This window comes from Chionomys nivalis, chromosome 7 (assembly GCF_950005125.1).
Source record: "Chionomys nivalis chromosome 7, mChiNiv1.1, whole genome shotgun sequence".
Lineage (NCBI taxonomy): Eukaryota > Metazoa > Chordata > Mammalia > Rodentia > Cricetidae > Chionomys > Chionomys nivalis.
Genome location: NC_080092.1, coordinates 19342367 through 19367144, shown reverse-complemented (window position 1 = coordinate 19367144; position 24778 = coordinate 19342367). Strand labels below are relative to the sequence as shown.

The 24778-nt window shown below is 49.2% G+C and overlaps 1 protein-coding gene across 11 annotated transcripts in view; it reads left to right on the top strand.

The window, feature by feature from the left end:
- The window catches only part of Tenm2 (teneurin transmembrane protein 2), a 1249953-nt gene extending 1245778 nt beyond the window's left edge, over positions 1 to 4175 (top strand). For all 11 annotated transcript variants that reach the window (XM_057774197.1, XM_057774202.1, XM_057774201.1 and 8 more), the window contains 2 exons: positions 359 to 489; positions 2058 to 4175. In XM_057774197.1, coding sequence (XP_057630180.1) covers positions 359 to 489; positions 2058 to 2819 — 893 coding nt within the window. In that variant the 3' untranslated portion in view covers positions 2820 to 4175. The remainder of the gene's footprint in view (positions 1 to 358; positions 490 to 2057) is intronic.
- The last annotated feature ends 20603 nt before the right edge of the window (positions 4176 to 24778 follow it).

Genomic DNA, 24778 nt, shown 5'->3' with positions numbered 1-24778 from the left:
AGAACAAAACTAAGTAAAATGTTTCTTTAAAAATCTCTGATTCCCCTTTAATCCCAGCACTTGGGAGGCAGAGGAAGGTGGATCTCTGTGAGTTCGAGACCAGCCTGGTCTACAAGAGCTAGTTCCAGGATAGGCTCCAAAACCACAGAGAAACCCTATCTCGAAAAACCAAAAAAAAACAAACAAAAAAAAAAAACTCTGATTCCTGTTCCCAGAACTAGCTGACAGGTATTGTCACCCTCTTCTCTTAAATCTCACACCCAAGCACCCATTTTATTTTGTTCTTTTTGCAAGATCCACTGTGACTTCCCTCTCACCCCTGTGGTTTCAGAAGTCTTTGTTTTTGCTTCTGCTGCAGATGTGAAAAGCTGGCTTGTGATGTTCGGATTTCAGCTCAGCAACATCATTCCCGGATTCCCAAGAGCCAAAATGTATTTTGTGCCTCCCCCCTATGAATTGTCAGAGAGTCAAGCAAGTGAAAATGGACAGGTAAGTGGCAAGGTCAGGGGAAGGCTCTTGACGAGAATCTCAACAACCATCTTCATTCCCTGTCATAGACAGCACCATGTGGGAGATGGGGGCCTGCTGGGAAAGGGACACCGAGGCTGGGTATAAAAGCAAAGAAAGAGCAGAGACTTCCCAGGCCGAGAGAATGCCCACTGCCATCTTTTCTAGTGTGGCCCATATTTCTTCCCAACCTCGATGATTACCTTAATTGTGGTATCATTATCTATTCAGTATCTACCCTCCGGTCACTTCTTGATTAACAATAGCCCAGAGAAATCCAGTGGCACCCTGCCATCTGCACGGCTGTAAGATCATAACCCTTTCAGCTTTTATGGGAGGCGATAAAACTGTGGTTTGCAGTTTCTGTCCCATTAAAGAACATTTTTATGCCCTACATAAAACCTCAGCGTGTTATGGCCCAAATGCATACAGATTGAGTTCTTAGAACATAATTTGTGCCTGGGTCTCCCTTTGATGACCAAAGGGTGGTCAGTTTCAATTTGGGTGCAGCTGAGACCTCAGCCACTAGCAGATGGGCAGCGCGGGAGCTGCATTGAGCTGACCCCCATACAGGACTGGGGCTCTGCTCTGTGGACGTCTGGAAGGTCTCAGCTGCTCTGAATAGTCATCCAGATTGTATGACTATAGAGCTGCAAGGAGGAGCTGCTGGGTAATTGAGAACAGCATTCTCTCCATCCTGCCCCTCGGGGACCACTCAGTGGATGAATAGCCATCATTTCTCTCATTTATCTAAGTGCCGTTACCTCCCAAACACAGCCTCTTCCATTATTCCAGCCTGTCCCCCAACCACCAATTGAGACAAGTTGTCATTTGTGAGGGGAGAACTCAAGGCCAAGGAGATAATGGCGATTTCGTTCCTCTGCAGAACCAGGGCTGAGATCCAAAGCAATGGACTCCGAGTGGGAAGGAGGGGTATTCCCTCTGGCCCTCACAGCCTGGATCTCTTAGCCTCAAGCCCTCGAATATGAATATGCACACAAATCACCTAGAGTACCTAGCTAGAACACAGCCTCAGCCTGGTGGCCTAAGAACGGCTTTACTAACAGGGCAATCAGTCCCAGATATGCATCTGTGGCCGCTCTCACTTTGAGTAAAGGTGGTGAATCCCCAAGTCACTAGTTTTGGAGCAGGGCAGGTTACAGCAGCAGGGGTGCCAGCCACTCAGATACCTGATCCCCATATCAGGACATCCCTGGGTCTGAAATGCATCAGGCAGCTGCAGCACCACAAGTACAAAATATCTCTTGGCTCCCACAGTTGGGGTGCACAACCTAGGTACAGACTTGGGCAAGGTGGAGAACCTCCTTCACCATATTTTATTGAGTGGCATGGTGGCAAGATGGTCAGAGCACCGCCTTAGGGGACTGGGAACCAGCCAGACTGCCCTAGTTACCAAAGGTTGGGATGTATTGGTATGTTTTAGGACAGTCTATCAATCCTGGCAGAGGAGTGTTCATCACTCATCTCTCCGGTTCTTGCTTTACGCACTGCCTAGGCTACCTTCTGACCTTTCCCTTTTGTGCCCACAGCTCATTACGGGTGTCCAGCAGACCACCGAGAGGCATAACCAGGCCTTCCTGGCTCTCGAAGGACAGGTCATCTCCAAAAAGCTCCATGCCAGCATCCGAGAGAAAGCAGGCCACTGGTTTGCTACCACCACGCCCATCATCGGCAAAGGCATCATGTTTGCCATCAAAGAAGGGCGGGTGACCACAGGTGTATCCAGCATCGCCAGCGAGGATAGCCGCAAGGTGGCGTCTGTGTTGAACAACGCCTACTACTTGGACAAGATGCACTACAGCATCGAGGGCAAGGACACGCACTACTTTGTGAAGATCGGGGCGGCAGATGGTGACCTGGTCACGCTGGGCACCACCATTGGGCGCAAGGTGCTGGAGAGCGGGGTGAATGTGACCGTGTCACAGCCCACGCTGCTGGTGAATGGCAGGACTCGAAGGTTCACCAACATTGAGTTCCAGTACTCCACACTGCTGCTCAGCATCCGCTACGGCCTCACCCCTGATACGCTGGACGAAGAGAAGGCCCGAGTCCTGGACCAAGCGAGACAGAGGGCCCTGGGCACAGCCTGGGCCAAGGAGCAGCAGAAAGCCAGGGACGGGAGAGAGGGCAGCCGCCTGTGGACGGAGGGCGAGAAGCAGCAACTCCTAAGCACGGGACGGGTGCAAGGTTATGAGGGCTATTACGTGCTTCCGGTGGAACAGTACCCAGAGCTGGCAGACAGTAGCAGCAACATCCAGTTCTTAAGACAGAATGAGATGGGAAAGAGGTAACAAAATAATCTGCTGCCACCTCTTCTCTGGGTGGCTCAGCAGGAGCAACTGTGACCTCCTCTCCTAAGGAGACGAAGACCTAACAGGGGCACTGAGGCCAGGCTGCTTTAGGATCCCAAGTGGCAAGAAAGCTCACATTTTTTGAGTTCAAATGCTACTGTCCAAGCGCAAAGTCCCTCATACTGAAGTAGACTCGAGCTCAGCCACAAATTCTGAGGAAAAACAAAAGGATGAAAACGAATGAATGAACAAACACACAAAATGTTTCAAGTTCCCCTAAAATACGACCCACTTGTTCCGGGTCTGACGCAGAAAAGAGACGCAGAACAGCCAAAAGGAAAAGGAACCGAAAACAGCGAACAAAACAAACAGAACAGATAAAGACGAACACACCGACCGTACAAACGAAGACATGAAGACGAGAAGGCCTCACATCCTAATACCTCACTCATACACAACGTGAGCAACACAGAGACATTCACAAGGGCCGCCGTCACCAGACCAGCCGAGGACCACTCAGACTGATGGTTGGACAAACACTTCTGACGTTTTCGTTTAAAGCAAATACAGGTGCATTTAAAAAAAAACACGACTTTGGGGGTGATTTGTGTGTAGCGCCTGGGGAGGGGGGGCACAAAAGTGGAGGAGCGAGCACTGGAAATACTTTTTAAAGAAAAAGAAAAACGCAAGAAAAAAAAGAGAGAGAGAAAGAAAAGAAATTAATATCGGCAGTCAAAGCGAAACAATACCGTCCGGCACTTAACTCTCAGGCCTCTACTTAGTCAGGCCTGAGCTAATTTATTTGAGGACAGAGTGTAAAATGTAATTCAAAATGGTGGCTATACTCACTACACATAAATCTCATACTCTTTTTGTCTTTGGAGATTCCATTGTGGACAGTTATCCGCAGTTACAGGGTGTAGTCTGTTTAGATTCCGTAGTTCGTGGGTATCAGTTTGCGGTAGAGGTGCGACATTTGTGACTCTGTTGCTAACGGTACCACTTCCGATCGCCCTGTACATACATGACGCCGCAAGGCGCAATCACTGTTTCAGACTTTAAACTATTAGTGTGTTTGTTTGGTCCAGAAACTGAGACAATCACATGACAGTCACCACGAGGAGAGAAAATAAAAACATAAATAAAATAAAAACAAAAAAAAAATTTTAAAAGGTTAAAAAAAAAAAAACAAAAAAAAAGTCTAATAAGAACTTTGGTACAGGAACTTTTTTGTAATATACATGTATGAATTGTTCATCGAGTTTTTATATTAATTTTAATTTGCTGCTAAGCAAAGACTAGGGACAGGCAAAGATAATTTATGGCAAAGTGTTTAAATTGTTTATACATAAATAAAGTCTCTAAAACTCCTGTGGACACTGGTCTTCTGTGGAAATGTTTTATACTGCGGTAGAGGCTGGAGGAACAGGCACAGCTGGGGTGGATTCTCACTGCCTAAGCTCATCCAGATCAGGGAGCCCTTATCCTTAAAGCTTGGAACATGGAAAGATAGGGGATTGGAATTTCTTTTCTTTCTTCCTTCCTACCTTCCTTCCTTCCTACCTTCCTTCCTTCCTTTCTTACTTTCTTCCTTTTTTTCAGATTTTATAAAAAGATGAAATTCACTTATGGTTCATATACATTATACACAGAGCCTGACCACCACTATACGGTGTTTAGCCTCTTGTTTTGCTTTAGGACAGGGTCTCCTAGATAGCCCAGGCTGTCCTAGACTAACTCACTATGGGGACCAAGCTCAGACTTTCCCCCCAAGTGCTGGTATTAAAGGAATGTGCCATAGCACCTGGCAACACGGTTCTTTTTAAGAATGTGGTACCAGCAGCAGAGTTTCATGGTTAGGAATCTTCTATGAAGATTCCTTCCTTGGGGGCTGGAGAGATGGCTCAGTGGTTAAGAGCACTGACTGCTCTTCCAGAGGTCCTGAGTTCAATTCCCAGCAACCACATGGTGGCTCACAGCCATCTATAATGAGACCTGGCGCCCCCTTCTGGCTTGCAGGCACACATGGAAGGAATGCTGTACACATAATAAATAAATACATATTTAAAAAAAAAAAAAAAGATTCCTTCCTTGGATCTGTGTTCGACAACTTTAGACTTGAGGTGTTTGGATTAGGGATGATCAGCCTGAACTTGGACCACTTGGGAAAACCTTTTGTTTTATTGTGGTCTGGGGTTTTATTTGGGAGGAAGGGATCCTTTTGTTTGTGTTTGTGTTTTGTTTTATGGTGAGGGGTAGGGGACACTGAGGCAGGGTCCCGTGTAGTCCAAGCTCGCCTCGAACTTGCTATGTAGTCAGTGTTGACTTTGAACGTCTGATCCTCCTGCCTCCACCACACAAGTGCTGAAATGACAGATGTGTGGCCCCTCACTCAGCTCTGGAGCATCTTAGTGTGCACCCCCAAAATGCTCTGGTGGCTCTGAGACTTCTCCACCTGTATCTGCAGATTCTTGTGATGGGCAGGAGAATCTAATCTGGCCTTGATATATGGGGCTGTTAGGGCCCTCGGGCCTGCCTGTACATGGATAGATGCCTCATGGCCTCCCTGGGACACCTGAACCCCTTTCTGTCACAACTTTGTGATTGTGTGTGTGTGTGTGTGTTTTAAGACAGGGTTTCTCTGTGTAACAATCCTGGTTGTCCTGGAACTCGCTCTAAGGACCAGATTGGCCTTGAGATTCGTCTCCCGAGTGCTGGGATTAAAGGCCTGCGCCACCACCACCCACCTTCTGTCACCACTTTCTAGTTAAGCAAATCAGTAGCAGAAAACCCAGGGTGACCACATTCCCCCCTTTGGAAGCTTGCACGCTGTTTGTGTGCTCACATATTCTTCCCAGCTAGATCAACGTGCCCCCAGACTTAAACACTTTGGGCTAATCAAGTGACAAGAGCCCTTTGGGGTTTTAATTTACTTTTATTTCATACCACTTCTACAGTTAAAATAGCATCAACAGCCAGCATGAACCTGTGCTTTCTGAGTTGCCGTTCTCAATACCGAGGGCTCTGCCATGCAGTCTTTCCATTCATTGAACAGCATCTTATAGTGAACTCATCACAGCGGCCAGGCTAAGGGCTGGGGTGCGGAAGAGAAGTAGACACAACCAGGAGCTCACACCCCATAAAATGTCCAGGCAGGTGAATGGCTGTAGACATGAAAATGGCGGGATGTGTTGGTGCTGAGGAAGAAGACCGTGAAGCAATGGCAGGAACGGAAAGTTCCATAACAACAGGAAGACGTTCATTTCAGTGGCATAAGCAAATGCCGTGGGGGTGGCATGCAGCACAGGGAGAAGCAGCTGCTGTAGTCTCACAGTGAGATGAGGAGAAGGCTGATGGTACCATCAGCCTAAGGCAGAGGTAACACACCACTCCAGAGGAGAATCTGGGGGTATGCCGAGCAGGTAGAATTCAAGACTGCTCTCCCGAGTCATCCACTTTGCTGGGTGGGAAATGCTAATGGACAGTTTTTTTTTAATATTTCTTTATTTATTTATTATGTATACAATATTCTGTCTGTGTGTATGCCCGAAGGCCAGAAGAGGGCGCCAGACCTCTTTACAGATGGTTGTGAGCCACCATGTGGTTGCTGGGAATTGAACTCTGGCAATGCTCTTAACCACTGAGCCATCTCTCCAGCCCCCTAATGGACAGTTTCTATCTGGTATGTGGAGAAATCAGACTCAAAGCTCCCGTGTCCATGACTTCTGGAAATCTGACTAACGGGCCTGTCTCCCTGAGACCCTCCTGAGATCTGCAGCCCTCTTGCCTTGCGGGTCATCCAGACAGTTTTCAAGTGGCCTCCGCAAACAGAAAGAAAAGGAGCTGGGGTTAGCCTGACTTCAGTTAGCCTGACTTAAACCAGGCCTCAGGAGCTAAGAGCAGAACAAGCTGTGATTAAGAAGGCAAGCCCGAAAATGAACATGGTCCCAGGAGCACCCCTCTCTGTGCAAGTGGCCTGATTCCACAGATGGGGAATGTACGGAGACGGGGCTGACATCCTCAGGCAGAGGCAGGTTGAGATGGCTCCTTCTGTGGGCTTTGGGACCTGGAGACACGATCACAGCCTCAGATGCTGATGGTAGGACCTTCAGTGGGATGAGACAGGGTGATATCTCACCATGCAGCTGTACCCGAGAAAGCAGGTACAGGCAAGGGGCCAGAGGACACTCATTCAGTCCAAGACTTCTGTGCGCCTGCAACCTCTTGAGAAGCACATGGGAGAAGGATTGGACAAGCAGGAAAACATTTCCTCTTTGGGGTCTGCGATCTTTGAAATGTCCCTGTTAAATCCCAGTCGATCCAACCCCACATGGTATCCCACAGAGATCAACTATAGCACGAAAACAGCTTTGACTGAAGAACCCCTCAGCTCTCCTCAAGCCAGGACAATGACAGGCGGAGAGTTCTCGAAAGGGTTCTTTAAAAGTGCGCACTCTAACAGCATGCCTGAGAACCAGTTTTCTTTGTTTATTTGCTTTCTTTTTGTTTTTCGAGACAGGGTCTCTCTGTGTAACAATACTGGCTGTCCTGGAACTCTGCTGTGTAGACCAGACTGTCCTTGAACTCACAGAGATGCACCTGCCTCTGCCTCCTGAGTTCTGGGATTTTGGTGTGTGTCACCACTGGCCGGCTTCTGGGAACCAGTTCTGACTCAGCTACCCACTGAATGGGGGAATGGGGCCTGGGCTCCATCCCCCAGCATGCAAAAAGAAACAAAAGTGCTGGAAAGTAGCACGCCCTTAACCCCAGCATTCCAGAAGCAGAGGCAGGCAAATCTCTGAGTTCAAGCCCAGCCTGGTCTATATAGCAAGTTCCAGGCCAACCAGGGCTACATGGTGAGACTATGTTTAAAAAAAAAAAAAAAGGGCCTAGAGGAACGGCTCAGTGGTTAGAGAACATGGATGGCTCTTCCAGAGAACCCAGGTTCAATTCCTAGCATCTACATGGCAACTCACAACAGGCTGTAATTCTAACTCCAGGGGTTGCATTGCCCTCTTCTGGCGACTGTGGGGCGGAGACTGCATGCACACTGTGCCCACATATGCAGGCAAAACACCCATCCACACAAAATTAAAACTTAAAATTGTGGAAACTAGAAGTTACACGTACCAATTAGATAAAAAAATTATTAGTTACTTAAAGAGATAAACTCAACACAAGATAACATCTCCTCAAAAAGCCCATCTACTTATACAGTTGTGCACTGTGTCTCGGGGTCAGCCAGGTGACCAATAAACGAGACATGGTGAGGGCTTAATATTGTTTTCTGTCATGTTTAAACCTTTGTCCCAAGCACGGGTTGACTTTTGGTTTTGTTTGGTTTGTTGTTGTTTTGTTTGGGTTTTTTATTTTTTTATTTTATTTATTAATTATGCATACAATATTCTGTCTGTGTGTATGTCTGCAGGCCAGAAGAGGGCACCAGACCTCATTACAGATGGTTGTGAGCCACCATGTGGTTGCCGGGAATTGAACTCAGGACCTTTGGAAGAGCAGGCAATGCTCTTAACCACTGAGGCATCTCTCCAGCCCCTGGGTTTGTTTGTTTGTTTGTTTTTTTTAAGAGATCATTGGGGTGGGGGTTCTCATTAGGCAGCTAGGTAGGACACTCTACTGTCACTTTGTCGAGAGTTCGTCCCCAGCCACCCTCTCAGGTCCAGGGAGTTCCGGCAAGCGCCTTCAGCACCCCACCCTTGTTCATGGCCTTAAGAGGTTGTCAGAAAGAGTGACATTTGGGAATGTCGGAAAGAGTGACATTGTCTCAGCAACATGAAGTCTGGCTGTGTGAGTGGGACCTCCATTCGGGCATTCATCCGTGTATCAACATTCCCGGTCGCCAGGCACAGTCCATCCCTGGCACCTGTCAAAAGTGGACAGTGCAAACAAAGACGACTAACACCTGCTCAGAACCCGCTCCAGCCGGTCGGTGTGAGGCTCACGTAGTGAGATCAGAGCTGGTGTGGGCTGGTAAACTAGAACGGGAAGCAAGGAGAAGACCCTGCTGTCTCCATGAACATCTAAACTGGACACCAGCAGGCAAGAAGGCCAGGGGATGATCCGGTGCTAAACCGAGCCAGAGTTCGTGTGCAAATAGATCGTCAGAAGGTGAGAAGGCTGCGGGGGGGGGGGGGGGGCGCCTGGTGAATGAGGGAGTTGTAACTCTGAGACGGAGGCTTGTTTGGCAAGCGCAGAGGCCCTGCTGGGTTTCACCTCATCACTAGGGATCAAGGTGGAGGAATCACCTGGAAGCCTCCAAGGCAGAAGCCGCAAGCCCATACAATCAGGACCTCTCCTAGAATGTGAGCTGACTTAGGAGCCAGGTGTTGAGGCCCCTGGGCGTCTTCACTTGCTGGCTGCACGTGAAAGCAATTTGAGGCAGGAGGGGCGTGGCCTGAGATGAGCCCCTCCCCACCCTGCGGGCAGAAAGGACAAGCCTGAGACTCAGCCTGGGAGCCCAACCGTCTTGGTTCACCTTTGTGAGGTGCGTGTGCGGTGTTCTTATCAGAAGAGAGCAAGAGGAGGGTCGAAAGGGCTGGAGAGGCAGAGCCTCCTGGGGCCCCCAGCCTGCTCAAGGAAGGAAGGGTCTGTAACTTCTTGGAGTTGGTGACTGTGTTAGATTGGATTGAATTAAAGAAGGAATCCGGCCAAGGTCTTACTCCAGATCCTTCACCTCCTCCAGCCCTCGGGCAAAATGACACTACACTACGGGGAGGGGGTGCAGGGGGGAGAGAGGGAGCCGCTCTGAGATTCTGCTCTGCCCGCCCCCCCTCCGCGCGCACATCCAGATCCCATGCCGAGTCCTGAGACAGCTAGGCAGCCCTGTTCCGTCCCACCCGCACTCCACTGGCACTCTGCGGGGCCGCCCTTCAAAAACAAGACTGTACAACCCCTCACCCTCCTCCACCCGGTGCAATCTATTCTCCAAAGCCCGGCTTTCCCAAGCCGTGGTCTCCGCCCAGCGTGTACCGTTTGCCCTTTGGCCACCAGGTGGCAGCCTTTCCCTGTAAATCTTGCTAGGCTCTGGGTTTGGCGCGAAGAGGTTTTGCGTCTCCAGCGGGGCTACCAGAACCTGGCCCTAGAGACGCAAGAAGCCCAGTTGCAGGGCAGTCCCACGAACAGAAAGATTGAGTCTCATTGCAGCTCCTCATGCACGACCCGGGTGCATTTCTAGACGTCCTTCAGTCTCTAGTCGTGACTTTCCTAAAAGAAGACTAGAAACGGCACTTAGAGGTAGATCAAGAGGCCAGAAGTTCAAGGCCTACCTGGGCTATGTGAGACAGTCTCAAAAGAAAATTTCAGTTGAAATCCCTACTGCACCGGCTTTCCTGCTAAGTCTGTGCACTTTCCCTGACCTCTCTCTGAAGTGGGCAAGAGAACAGGGCCCCCCCCACCCCCCGCCCCCAGCTGGTATAATAAGCATGCGCAGGGCAGGCCACTGACTTCACAGGAGTCAGTAGTAGGACTTTTTCAGTCTTCAGCAAAAGCGTCCCTGACCCACCCCTCACCTTAGAGTGTGTGAGATGCTATCTCCTACCTCTGCCCTCCCCTCTTCTTCTAACCTTCCCTTCATCTTCCACCCTGGCCTCTTCTCCCTCTGAGCCCAAACCCAGGGGAAGCAAAAGCAATCTCATGCTGACACAGACCCTGTCATTCGAAAGAGTTGGCCTCATTTGAACCTCACACACACACAGGAGGCAAATGGGGAAACAGACCCAGGGAGGCCACATAAGTCAAGTCCCACAGCAGAGTAGGCCCCTCTGAGGTAGCTGGACAAGAGTCTTCCTGAAGTCAGTAACTACCTCTGACCCCAGGGTGGGTCACTCTCTCCACAAGCCTTATCTCAGCCTCCTATTTACCAAAAGCATGCAGCTTTGTTCTGCAGTGAGAGCCACTGGCCTGAAGGAATCTGTCCTGTTGACAGGCATAGAAATGTTGACCCAACACCTGTGTTGTGAAAGGTCAGCCTTCTTTGGAAAGAGGGTGAAGGAGAGGAACAGACCAGCTCCTGACCCCAGAAAGCACCACGCCAATAACCAAGAGATTTGTCCTCATCAGTGACTGAACCCGAATTTAAAGCAACCCTGGGAGAGGCTGGAGAGACGGCTCAAGGGTTAAGAACACTGGCTGCTTTTCCAGAGGAGCAAGGTTCAATTCCCAGCACCCTCGTGGCAACTCACACCTGTCTGTAACTCCAGGGAACCCAGCAGCCTCACACAGACATACAGGTAGGCGAAACACCAATGAGCATAAAATAAAAAATAAATAAAATAAAGCAACACTGGGAACCCACAAGCTTAAAGGGTATCCATAAGGGGCCCTTGATTCCAACACTCAGTTCTGCTTCCCATGGGATGTGGTCTTTCTCCTGAGAGGTTTGCTGCTTGCAGCCCAAGCCTGTGTCCTTGTAGCAACCATGGCAACAGCAGAGAGACCCGGCTCTTCCCTTTTTGCTCAGAAGAACTCTAATTGAAACACTATGAGTGGTGAGAAGTGGAAGGAGCCCCAGAAGCATACCTTTGTCTATTCTGTCCCTAATAGGGCTGGGCACATTTGGGGTGCTCAGGAAAAGAAGCTGAGTGCTGTGGGGGTCGGGGGTGACAAATAAACCAGCCATTTGAGAACGGGGTACTGCCAACAGCCTGCACAATAATGGGGGTGCTAAGAAAAAGAGGCAGGACACTGGCTCTGCCTTGCTGGGCCTAGACTGAGAAAGAGAGGAATGGGGCATAAGTTGCACCAAACTGGAAGAGCCCAAGAGACACCTGCCAGAACTTTGCAGCAAAGTTCAACCCATGCACCCTTAGCATGCCAAGGTCCTTCCTCTTTGTCCTCTGGAAAGGCAAGACCGTGACATCTTGGTGGTTCAGGAATTCCTCTATTCTTTTGCTCTGAATCTTGTTCTCCTTCCCTCTCCTGGGGGACATAGTCTGCCGTCACTGTGGGCAGCTGTCAGTGGAGATTCTACTCATTGGTCCATCCTATATTCTAGAATAATCTTTCTCAGTCTCTGAGATGGTGACTCTTGGGGTCAGGTGGCTTTTCATTTGTGGGGCACTGTCATGTGACTGGCAAGAGATTTAATACTTCTAACACACACGGCGGGGGGGGGGGGCATCCCTGGCCTCTATCTACTACATGCCAGTAATAGCCTATACCCCTCCCTGCTGGGGCAGCCCTTCTGACACTGCCAAATGTCCCCTGGGATGGTATAATCTTCCCCACTGGAAAACCATTGCCTGCCCCCTGCACTCTATTCCCGCCCCCCTTTCCCTTCTCTCATTCCTGCAAGGTTCAGATGTCAGAAGGGAGAAACCTCAGTCCTCTGATCATATAGGCCATACTTATCCATGTTCTGGAACTTTCCCCAATTTCCCTCTTCTAGGCTAGAACATCCAGGAACTCTATCTGTCTGTCTGTCTGTCTATCTATCTATCTATCTATCTATCTATCTATCTATCATCTATTTATGTTTGAGACAGAGTCTCACATTATACCTCAGGCTGGCCTAAATCTCACTATGTAGCCCAAGCTAGCCTTGAGCGATGGCAATCCTCCTGCCTCAGTCTCACAAGCACTTGGATTATAGGGCTCCAGGACCTTCAGTGGCTGACTATCCCATTGCGGAAGGAAAAGCTACTGGTGCTCCCCCACCGCTCCTCCTCCACCAGCAGCTGGCCTCAGGGGCTGTGTCCAGTGCAGAGTGGGCAGAGCCGAATGCTCGGAAGCCAGGGTGGCTGGACTCTGTCTACAGTCAGGTGTAGCCCCATGAGTGTGTTGCACTGCTGGTTATCAGAGCAACAGACATGAGAAAATGACCAGAGAAGAGGAACCCAGGGTTGTCCATGCACCTTGGCCCAGGAGCAGACAAAGGATTGTTGAGCCTGGGGTGACAGGGCAGTGTTTCATTTCCTCATCCTGTCATGTTCCACACCAAGGACCATACAGCCCCATAGAGTCCCATGTAATGGTATGTTTTTCATGGTTGGTTGGTTGGTTGGTTATATGGTTGGTTGGCTGGTTGGTTGGTTTTTCAAGACAGGTTTCTCTGAGTAACAACCCTAGCTGTCCTGGAACTCACTCTGTAGACCAGGCTGGCTTTAAACTCCCAGAGATCCACCTGCCTCTGCCTCTGGATTGTTGGGCCTAAAGGCATGCGCCACCACCGCCTTGCTGTAGCGATATGTCGATGATGCTCCAATAATGTTCTCTGGGCAAGTTCTGAGGATGTAGTCATAGATGCAGTCATAACACTTCCAGAGAGACTGGGATTTGGTGTCCACCATCCCCAGCTGGTAAGTCTTCAGGGCACTGCCTTTGAGGAGATGACAATCTCAAAACCACAGGTCTGTCACACCACTTTCCCTCCTTCCCACGACCTGCCTAAGTGTGTCTTGGTCCTTGCAGCCTGTGAGGTGGGGTGGGGTAACCATCCCAATTCCAATGCTATTGAAAGAAGAATGGACCAGCAGAAGGCCTGGCCTGCTAAGTGTACTCAGGAAAGGAATGCAGACGTCATTGAGCAGGGCAGCATGTGCCACCTGGGGCTGACAGCAGGGGCAACATCCTTCTAGCACCGGAGAATTCCAGCATACGTTGTGTGCCTGCCCATGTGCAAGGCAGCATATGTTGAATGCCCAGGGAGCCTCAACTTGCTTCTGTGTCTGTGTGCTTGCACATGCGTGGATTCAGAATGTGGGAAGAGTGGAGGAAGAACACTTGTGTGTGTTTGAGTAACACATTGCAAGCACGAGCGGGAATGTGTAGCACAGGTTTGGGGAGATGGATGCAGGCACAAAGCCTCCAGGTACAATTGGGAGTGTATCCGAGTATGAGGAGAGACACACGGGAGTTAGATGGAGTTTGTGGTGTGTTACTAATGGAATGCGTACAACAAAGGTGTATAGGGGTGCAGCGCACGCCAAGTGAGGCGAGGGGGGTTCATTGTGGGGTGCTCGGACACACGTCTTTGTGCACCAAGAGCAGACAGGAAATTGGAGTAGGATGCACAAGGCTTCTGCACACACATAAGATTGAAAAGGGAGGCCAGGCGGTGGTGGTGCACACCTATAATCATAACACTCCGGAGGCAGAGGAAGGCGGAGCTCTGTGAGTTCAAGGCCAGCCTGGTCTACAAAGCAAATTTCAGGGCAGCCAGAGCTACGCAGAGAAACCCTGTATCAAAAAAATCAGGGAAAAAGAAAAAAAGGAAAGAAAGAAAGAAAGAAAGAAAGAAAGAAAGAAAGAAAGAAAGAAAGAAAGAGTGAAAAGGGAAGCCTAGGGCGCCTTTTCCTTCTTCCTGCTTTCAGGTAAGGCCAGACCTGTTCTAAAACTGGAAATAGAGTGAAATTCCATTTTAGAATCAATGATTTTTTTTAATTTATTTATTTTATGTATATGAGGTTCTATCTGCATGTATGCCTGTGTGCCAGAAGAGGGCATCAAATCCCAGTATAGATGGCTGTGAGCCACCATATGGTTGCTGGGAATTGAACTCAGGACCTCTGGAAGAGCAGCCAGTGCTCTCAACCGCTGAGCCATCTCTCCAACCCCTCAATGATTTTTTTTAACTGTTTTTCCCTTTATTTTTTATTTTATTTTGCTGATTTTGGTAGCAATTTTATTTTTCTTTACCCTATGACACATTGCTGGGACCTAATGGTCTCACTGGACCATAGAAAACCAAAATTGTTCACTTCTGAAATAACTGAATATGAAAACAAACGTACATAAATTAAAAGGATGAATAAATTCACAAGTGTCAATCCAAATGTTCCCAACCCAAGGCAAGTAACAACCCACAGCAGTCAGGAGGGCAAACACCAGAATGAAAACCTGGGCCTAAGGCTTGGACGTTGCTTTTCCAACAACAAGACAGCAAGAGGGTAGCGGTAACTGGTTTAGGAGCCCTTGCCAGAAATCGTGGGACACCGAGATGCTGGTTGATACTCTGCTCAGATCAAGGCATGGTGCTCACACAGATCTGTCAGGCCGGGAATTTCTCTACCTTTGCTCTCCGCAGCCACCAGGTGACTGTGCCCGGAGACTAAGGTCCAAAACAAGATAAGATATATGCAGGGTGTTAAATGCCTACCAAAGAAACGGTTAGCTTGAATACAAGGTCAAAAACCAGCAGGGAGCCCTCTGATCTCAGAGTGCTATCAGAGTGCTGAGATCTATGAAAGCTTCAAGGACAAATTCCTTTTCAATCGCTTATTCCCAGAAAGGGCTTATTCCAGTTTTCAGGAGGCTAGCGTGAAGTGTGTCCATTTGCCAGAGCAAACTGATACTTCAGAATCTGCTCCTGCAGCAGATGCCTGGTACCTGCGCGGTCCACCTACAAGCATTTGCAGAGGATGATGGAGGGGCCCGATTGGCCATCCTCCTGCTTGCTGATCCACATCTGCTGGAAGGTGGATGGTTGAGGCCGGGATAGAGCCACCAATCCAGTCTGAGAACTTGAGCGGAGGGGAGCAATGATCGTGATCTTTGTAACGCTGTGTGCCTTGGCTGTGATCTTCTGCATCCTGTCACCAACATCTGGGTACATAGCGGTACCACCAGACGGCACTGTGTTGGCACACAAGTCCTTGGGGATGCCCGCATCATACTTTATGATGGTGGTAAAGGTGGTTTCACAGATGCTACGGGATTCCACAGAAGAACACCCCTGACACTAGATTTACTCATGGTTGATGGTTATTGCCTGCCCCTCAGGCATTTCCTAGCTCTTCTCCGAGGAAAAGGAGGATGCAGCAATGGCCATTTCTTGCTCAAAATCTAGGCCAACGTAACATAGTTTCTCCTTAAAGTTACCCATGATCTACCAGTCAGTCACAGTGGTGATGCTCCACACAGTCAGGGTTTTCATAAGGTAACCTATCAGGTCAGGTCTAGATGCAAGATGGCTTCGGGAAGGGCATAGACCTCATCAATGGGTACCACACATGTGATGCTGTTACCAGCAAAGCCAGCTTTGCATATGCCGTAGCCATTGTCAATGACGGTCCCTGCGACTTATTCTTCCATTGTGATGAGCGGGAGACAGGGCCACAGCGCAATGAAAAGACTAGTGGTGGAAAGAGAGACCCTCCCTTTATTTTGTACAAGATGTACAAAATATGTGTGTAAGTGTTTTGCTTGTGTGTATGTCTGTGCACCATGTGTGCCTGGTATCCTCAGAGGTCAGGAGAGGACTTTTTTTTTTTTTTTTGGTTTTTCGAGACAGGGTTTCTCTGTGGTTTTGGAGCCTGTCCTGGAACTAGCTCTGTAGACCAGGCTGGTCTCGAACTCACAGAGATCCACCTGCCTCTGCCTCCCAAGTGCTGGGATTAAAGGCGTGCGCCACCACCGCCCGGCAGGAGAGGACTTTTGATCAGCTGGAAGTGAAGTTATAGATGACTGTAAACTAATGTGGATGCTGGGAACTGAACCCAAGTCCTCTGAAAGAGCAGTCGGTGCTTCTAACCACTGTGCCATCTCACCCCAGGATCAATGATTTTAGTCTGAACTGTGTTTGATCATACTTGCTACAAACCTTGAGAAAATCTGACAACTCCCATACACAGGTTTACTTATTACCAAAATAGGAAGAAGGGAAACTTGCCCACCTACTGTGGAAGTTATGAAAGCTGAACAAGGTGCAAGGGCAAAGCACTTCCTCCAGGGGGCGCACTCCCCAGGATGAGTTCTGCTTAGCCTAAGGACAAGAAACACAGAGACAGCACCCCCTGAAGGCCCACGTACTTGGCTGGGGTGTTAGAGGCTTCAAACATCACCTGGGGCATCTTCTCTCTGAGAGCCTTGGGGTTCCAGGGTCATCTGAGATTCCTGTAGACAAAGAAGCAGGCTCTTCCAGGCCCAGCTGTCTTACCCGGAATGCAGACTACTTGCCAGGACAGTTCTTTGTCCCATCTTTGTAAGCCCTCTGTTGACCCTGGCATTAGCCTGCCGAGAACCTGGCAGAAGGGAGGAACTAAGGGTCAGCACATCAAGAAATGAGGTTCAGGGGCCTAATGTGGTGGTGCACACTTTTAATCCCAGCACTCAGGAGGCAGAATCAAGTGGATCTCTGTGAGTTCAAGGCCAACCTGGTCTACATAGTGAATTCCAGAACAGCCAGAGCTACATAGTGAGACCCTGTCTTGGAAAACAAAACAAAATTTAAATTTTATATATTTATTATGTATACAGTAGTCTGTCTGCATGCATGCCTGCAGGCCAGAAGAGGGCACCAGATCTCATTACAGATGGTTGTGAACCAACATGGAGTTACTGGGAATTGAACTCAGGATCTCTGGAAGAGCAGTAGTGCTCTTAACCTCTGAGCCATCTCTCCAGCCCAAGGTTCATATCTAGAAGTCCTCAAATGCTTGAGACAGCAGGACAGAGACATAGCTGCAGCTACTCAATACCCCAGGCCCTAAATATGGGTGGAAGGCAGGCAAGCCCTTCCCAGAAACCAGTGTAAATGTCACCGACTACACACAAGCTCACCACGTGTTCCCTGCTGATGTCCACACCTGCCTACACTCAGGTGTGCTGGTACCTGCTTAAATGGGCACATATGCAGCACATCACTGACATCACACTAGGACTCTGAAGTCATTGATGGAACCATTCACACTATGGTCTCCTGAGACGGGCAGGGCAGCCTGGATACAAGAATGATTAAATGCAATAGATCCCGCTGCAAAAAGAAGAGAAAGGATGGCCGTGGGTGAGAGCTTTCTCTGTTGACCTCAAGGATGCGGGCACCTTGACAGTCACAGGTCAAGAAAGATCAGACACCAGTAAATAAAAAATGGACATAAAACTGTAGAAAGTCTGGTGGGTACTTCAGGTAAATTATGATCAGGAAGATGAGGATCTGGGTTTGATCCCGAGTTCCCAGCTAGGCATGGTAGTGCTTGTAAACTCAGTGCTGGGGACACAGGGACAAGCAGATCCCTGGGGCTGGCTGGCCAGCTTCACCTACTCAGAGAGCTCCAGACTAGGGAGAGACCGTGCCTCAAAAGAAACAGTGTTGGACCTCATAAGGCCCGGGGTAACTTCCAGAGCCTAACTTGAGTCTGATGAGGCCCAGTGTAACTTCCTAAGCCTAACTTGAGCTCCGTGAGGCTCAGTGTAACTTCTAGAGCCTAACTTGAGTTTGGAGAGGAGTTACTCAGCACACCTGACCTAGGCCTGCCTCTGCCCACCCACCGCTGATGTAGTAGAATATTATTGGCCCTTATTCCCCACTCCACCTCACCCCACCCCAAGACTCCAGCCCACTACCTCAGCCCTATATAAGTTCCTGCCCTGATGCAATAAAAAGTGAGTTCCTGCTTCGACAGTCTCCCTGTTTGGTGTGTGTTTCTCCCCAGTGGCCAGTGAGGAGGTATGGGTCATCGACACTCACCATCTTGTTCAGCCCCAGGGAGACTGGATCGGCTCTGCCTCAACCCTATCTGCTGAAGAACCTGGCAAAACAGTAACCCAAGAAATAATGAGATGGATTAATAAAAATGCTGTGGATCCTGAGTGGCTGCAGCCGGCAAAGACCACACCAAAGGTCGCCCAGCAGGGACAGGCAATGGGTTCCAGAGCAGCCAGCTCCAGGCAGAGACAGCACATGAGACCATGGGACAGGTCTGTGAAGGTGGTTGGTCCCAGGCAGGGGTGGGGTGGGGTGGGGGGTGGGGGGTGGGAGGGGTGGGGGGTGGGGGCAGGCTAGAGACAGATGGATAGGCATGTCATGCAGAGTGAGGTTGGATATTTTATTTAGTGAGTTATGGAGGTAGAGAAGGAGAGAAGAGCAGAGAGAGGGAGAGAGAGAAACACAGAAGGGGGGAAGGGGAGAAGTGGGGAGAGGGAGATGAAAAAAAAAAGAGACTCAAACTGGAAACTGAAGATCAGCCTGCCTCAGCAGACAGGGGAGGGAGTGGGCGTGGCTTGTCTCTTAAAGAGACAGAACATGGGCTGGAGAGATGGCTCAGAGGTTAAGAGAACTGGCTTCACTTCCAAAGGTCCTGAGTTCAATTCCCAGCAACCACATGGTGGCTCACAACCATCTGTAGTGAAATATGCTGCCCTCTTCTGGCCTGCAGGGACATGTGCAGACAGACTACTGTATACTTAATAAATAAATTTAAAAAAAAAAAAAAAGAGAGACAGAACATATCATTACAAATAACATCCTGAGCCGGGCGGTGGTGGCGCACGCCTTTAATCCCAGCACTTGGGAGGCAGAGGTAGGCGGATCTCTGTGAGTTCGAGACCAGCCTGGTCTACAAGAGCTAGTTCCAGGACAGGCTCCAAAACCACAGAGAAACCCTGTCTCGAAAAACCAAAAAAAAAAAAAAAAACAAAAAACAAAAAACATCCTGAGATGGACCTCTGACCTCCATGTGTGTTTATACACAAGTGCACATGTACCAACCCATATGCTGCTGTTTACCCCCAGTGGAAGGACAAGAAAAGAATGTCTTCAGCAAGGTGGGGGGTATTTTCTCCTTCTCACAGCAGGACCATTACATAGTAGGGTCTGTCCTTACAGTGTGGCTATAGATCCCAATTCAAAACCCAGATGCTCAGTTACCTGCTGGCTGGTCAGGTGCCGACTGTGCTGTCAGTCACAGTGAGGAAGCCCTGATTGGTGAGTCCAGGGGCAAACGCCTGGCTGGCTGCCTCCATAAGCAGTGAAGAGAGCCTCTGGTGTTACCCAAGCTCCAGTAGAATCAGCCAGGGCATAGCTGCATCAGCATCCAGGCCAAGGCCCCTTCTGCCCATCCCTAGGCCCCAGTCTCCCTCGTACCCTCCCAAGTACTACTCTTGAGAGAGCAGAGAGATTTATTGCGCACAATGAAGCCCACAGTCCGTCTCCCAGGGAGCTGAAATCACCGGTCCTGAAAAGAGGCTGGAAACTATTTCAGGTACCACTGTCCAGAAAGCGTTATTCTCCTCCTCCCATCCCCACCAGTGGGAGCACAGAAATCCCGGGGCTCTGCAGGGAGTCACGGCAGGGTGCTGTCTCAGAGCAGATGCTGCTGTAGACATTACTGTAGATAGTTCAGACTGAGCTGTTGAGATGGAGAGCCCGGCCCCATAAGCTGGTGTGTGTGTTCAAAACTGATGCAGCAAGAGGAGGTGAACAAAAGGATTTTGCTTTCCCTAGGACCTGTGTGGTGGCAAGCTTGGTGTCCCACACAGAGATCTGAGCATGAAGACACCGACACCCTCTCTGTCCTGTGCATGGTGACTCACTCACGTGATGCCAACATTTGGAGGACCGAAGCAGGAGGATCATGACTGTAAGGTCAACCTGGGCTGAACAGTGAGATCTTGTCCCCCCACAAAATTAACATCTGGGCTAGTAAGATAGCTTAGTAGGTAAAGATACCCGCCAGCTCGCCTGACAACATAAATTTGACCCCTGGGACCCACAGGGCAGAAGGCAATCGTTGATTCCCACACGTTATTCTCTGACCTCCATACATGTGTCATGGCATATGTACACACACACACATACACACAGAGACATGATTAATTAGAATGTAATTATCAATAACAGCAACAAAACCAGACAAGCACACCACACACTGTAATAACAGACACAACCCACATTAAAGGTTCATTTGTTTGTCTGATTGGTTAGTTTTTTTTTTTTTTTTTTTTTTTTTTTTTTTGGTTTTTCGAGACAGGGTTTCTCTGTGGTTTTGGAACCTGTCCTGGAACTAGCTCTTGTAGACCAGGCTGGTCTCGAACTCCCAGAGATCCGCCTGCCTCTGCCTCCCGAGTGCTGGGATTAAAGGCGTGAGCCACCACCGCCCGGCTTGGTTAGTTTATTTTTGAGGTGAGGTCTCTCACTGTGTTTCTCAGGCTGACCCAAAGCTCCTGGCAACAAGAAATCCTCCTGTCTCAGCATCCTGAGTGGAGGAGACTACAGATGCACACTGCTGTAAAAGAACCATAGACTGGGAAGAATCTTGCTCCGCTGGTCTTCAGTGGGAAAGATATTGATGAGTCAGAGTCAGCCCCTGGTGTCAGAGCCAAATCTCATCTGGTCTCTGCCACTCACCTGCGTTCAATACTTGAGAGCACACAAGTTGCATATATACATTCAGAGGGTCACCGGAGAGATCGGGGCACATACTCATTGTGCTAAGTCGGACTCCACGAAGCCTATCTTTTAACCTCAAGTTCCCTCTGGCTCAGCCCAACCTTGTTATGGGTTCTAGAGGATTGAGCTGGGGCCCTAGATGGAAGAACTTGTTGGCTTCCAGCCCCAACAGACACCAGCCTTCCCTTTGCCAGCTTTCTGGCAACTAAGCTCCAATAGTGAAACCCAGCCTGGCTCCCTCAGCGCCAGAGGATACAGCACAGATGGCAGCTTCCCCGCCACCTGGAGGAAGGGAGTTCCCGGGCCTGTGGTGGGAGGACTTTGCGGCAAGCTCTCCAGGCAGTGGCTGTGTCCGTGCCAGGTGGTCCCAAGGGGAGGTGAGATTTGCTTCCTTGCTGATCCAGGCTCTTCCCTGCTCTAATGTAAGTACCCCTCGCCTGGGGCGACCTCATGACCTGTTAACCTGCTGACTGGAAATTAACTTCTCTTCTGAGGTGGTCATGAGAGCTGAGCGTGAGAACTTGCAGAGGAGGGCTCATACTCTGAAAATAGCAGCCTACAGATCCCTGCTTAGATTAATCTAGAACTTTACCAAGTTCTCAGGGGCAAGATCTCACAGACTGATGCAATTTTCTACATGCCCAGGGTTAAATTACACCAGATACTTAGCATCCTAGATGTTGACGCCAAGCAGGCCTGAGTCTGGAGCCCCAGCCTGGAGGCTGGAATGCATTTAGGAGATGAAAAGCGACAAATCCACCCCTGGTTCAGAGTGTGTGCGCAGTCGTTCTGCTTAGTTTTGACGATCAGATGAGATCAGGTACGTGCAGAATGGTGTGGCGGTTGGCCAAACAGACCCTTTCTTCATTGCTGTGGTCAGTGCTGCCCCTCAAGGAAGCCCCTGCTTAACAGACTTTGAAGGCCACTGAATGTCTGCTCCACCATGTACCCAGCCCATGTCACAAGGCAGGCCTTTTTCTGAAGGTCTAATACTCCACTTCAGGGCTGCAGGATATGAAAGCTTCTGTATTTAGGCCAAACGTAGGGATTCCCACATGGTCATAAGGAAATGCAAACTCCAAGAGTCTGCCTGCTCACAAATCCCTAATTTTAGGAACGTGTGTGCCTTCAGTCTTCAGAGAAGTTTTGGCCTTATGCTGGCTGCTGGAACAGATATCGACCACCTGCAGCTGAGCTACTCCAGGGTCACAGAAGGATCTGTCCAGGAAGGTGGACAGGAGAGGACTCCATCCTTCTTAGCATCGGGCCAGGACCTGTGACATGTAGTCACAGCCACACAGAACTAATTTGATTTGCTTGGGCTACCCCAAGTTCCTCCCCACCCTTCCTATTCTTCACCCACGCATCTGCTACAAAATATGAAGATCTGTGAAATAAAGGCTCCGTGAAATATATTTTGAACTCAGGCCATATGGCTCACCAGACGTGTGATCGCGGTTTGCTGGGTTCATCGTTTAGAAAGTCGCTCCAGGCTCCAGATCAAAAGTTAATAGATAGGAAGTCAGGAGTTCATCTTAAACAATCCAGCATGCATTTTTAGACAACCTAGTAATTAATTATTGTAGTTCAGCCAGTATTGATGGAGAAATATTCCATAGGAGACCCTGTGAGAAACCAGGCAGGAGTTTAATAAAATACCAAATACAATCTTTTGTGACTATTTGCTGGCTGTTAACATCTTGGTCACAATTTACACTCTCTCCTTCCCTCTGAAATGGCCCAATGGTGACTGGAACATCTGAAGGTACATTACAGACGGCCTGGCACTCCTAACTGTGCCATCAGAGAGCGCCTAAGCGCAAGAATTATTCTCCTGCATAACAACCATACCACTGTAAATCCCCAGATGCTTAACGCTGACATGATGCCGGCCGCCTGAGATGCAAGCCACATCCCTGTCTCTCCAGCAATCTCCAGAATGCTGCTGCTAGGGTGTTCGTTTGTTTGTGAAGTAATCCAGGATCCCTAGTGAATCGGTGCATCCGTATTGTTATTTGGTTTCTTTCTAACATCTTCATAGTCAGAAGGCTCTGGAAAGATAAAGAGCCGTGGAAGACACTTCAGACTCAGACTCAAAGGCAAAACTCCGTTCATGCAGGACCCTTGGATACTGCATAATTCTCATTCCTCACTACAGATGGGCAAATTATTTCTTTGAAGGGCATATGGGCTCCTAATTATTCCAACAGACTAAAGCCATCTGCTCCCCACAAGCAGGGAAAATGGGCAAAAAAGTAGTGACAATAGGCCCTGGGTCCTGAACAGGGCACAGTCCCCCAGCTCAATAACAATAATTCTGTCCTCAGGGGTTATCTGTGGGGGCACTGACTTGGGCACTGAGATGGGGAAGTAGGAAAGAAAAACTGAAGAAGCAAAAAAATCCGTCCTCACTGAGGCTTGTGGTTCAGGAGAGGACGTGTGGGAGGGATTTTTTTCTTGAAGATGGAAAGGATTGCAGACCAACCTTGAGAAGCATAGCAGGAAGCCACATCGAAGCTGGAGAAGTCTCGGCATGAAGGACATACAGCCTCACAGTACGGTGAGAGGGAAGGACACACAGAGTTATGATGGCCTGGCCACCTCACCTATAGCACATGAGGTGCTTAGCTGATGGCCGCTTCAGAATGGAGGTCTCAGCACAGCTTCAGCGTCTCAGCCGTGAGGCTCTCAGAGATGCAGGGAGTGGTGGCCTGTAACTGAGAGATCTGGGAAGATGGCTCAGCGGCTGAGAGCACTTGCTGCTCTCTCAGGTAACTCTCAGGTAATCCAAGCTCAGTTCCCAGCATACACACGCTGGGCAGTTTATGACCTCGGGTGATTATTTAGGTCCTCCTCTTTCCTTCTTATGGCCCATTTCTTCCAACTAAGCACATTCAATACGAATTCATCAGTGGATGAACATTGATGATGTAAGCTCTGTCTTTGCTCCAATTTCCTTTGACGGCACCCCCAGGTCCGGATGAAGCCTTTGGGGAGAACGCCTTATTTATTTATTTATTTATTCTTGAAACGGTCTCACTGTATGACCCTGGCTCATCTGGAACTCACTATGTAGACCAGACTACCCTTGAACTCACTGGCATCCCCCAGCCTCTACCTAGAAAGTGCATGGATGAAAGATGTGTGCAATCACTCCTGGCTTGAATACTTTATATCCAGATCATAATTCCTGCCCTTAAAAGAACTTTGAGTCTCGGGGCTGAGCCAAGCCTTTGTTTCCATTACTGTTGCTTTGACAAAATACACCTAATAACAACTGTAAGGGGGAAAGAATTTATTTGCCTGCTTAAAAGTCCAAGTGACAGACTGATACTGCTGCAGAGGGAAGCCGGGTGGTGGTGGCGCACGTCATTAATCCCAGCACTTGGGAGGCAGAGGCAGGCAGATCTCTGTGAGTTCGAGACCAACCTGGTCTACAGAGTGAGTTCCAGAACTGACTCCATAACTACTGAGAAATCCTATCTTGAAAAACCAAAACAAACAAACAAAAAAGCGACCTCTGCTAACCTCGTCCAGTACCCAACCCCAGGGAATGCTGCATCCCACAATAGGCAGACCTTCCCACTTCAACTAAGATGATCAAAACAACCCACCGTGATCTAGAAGATTCCTTCTTGATACTCTCTTTCTGGGTGGTTCTAGAGTTCGTGGACAATTAGAGTCAATCGTCGCATCGGTTCACTTAGTTGTTACAGATCATAGCAAGCCAGGCGGGAGTAATGGCCCATGCTTTTAATCTCAGCGCCTGAGAGGCAAAAGCACCAACGTTTCTGTGAGTTCGAGTCTAGCTTTATCTGTATAACGAGTTCCAGTGGGC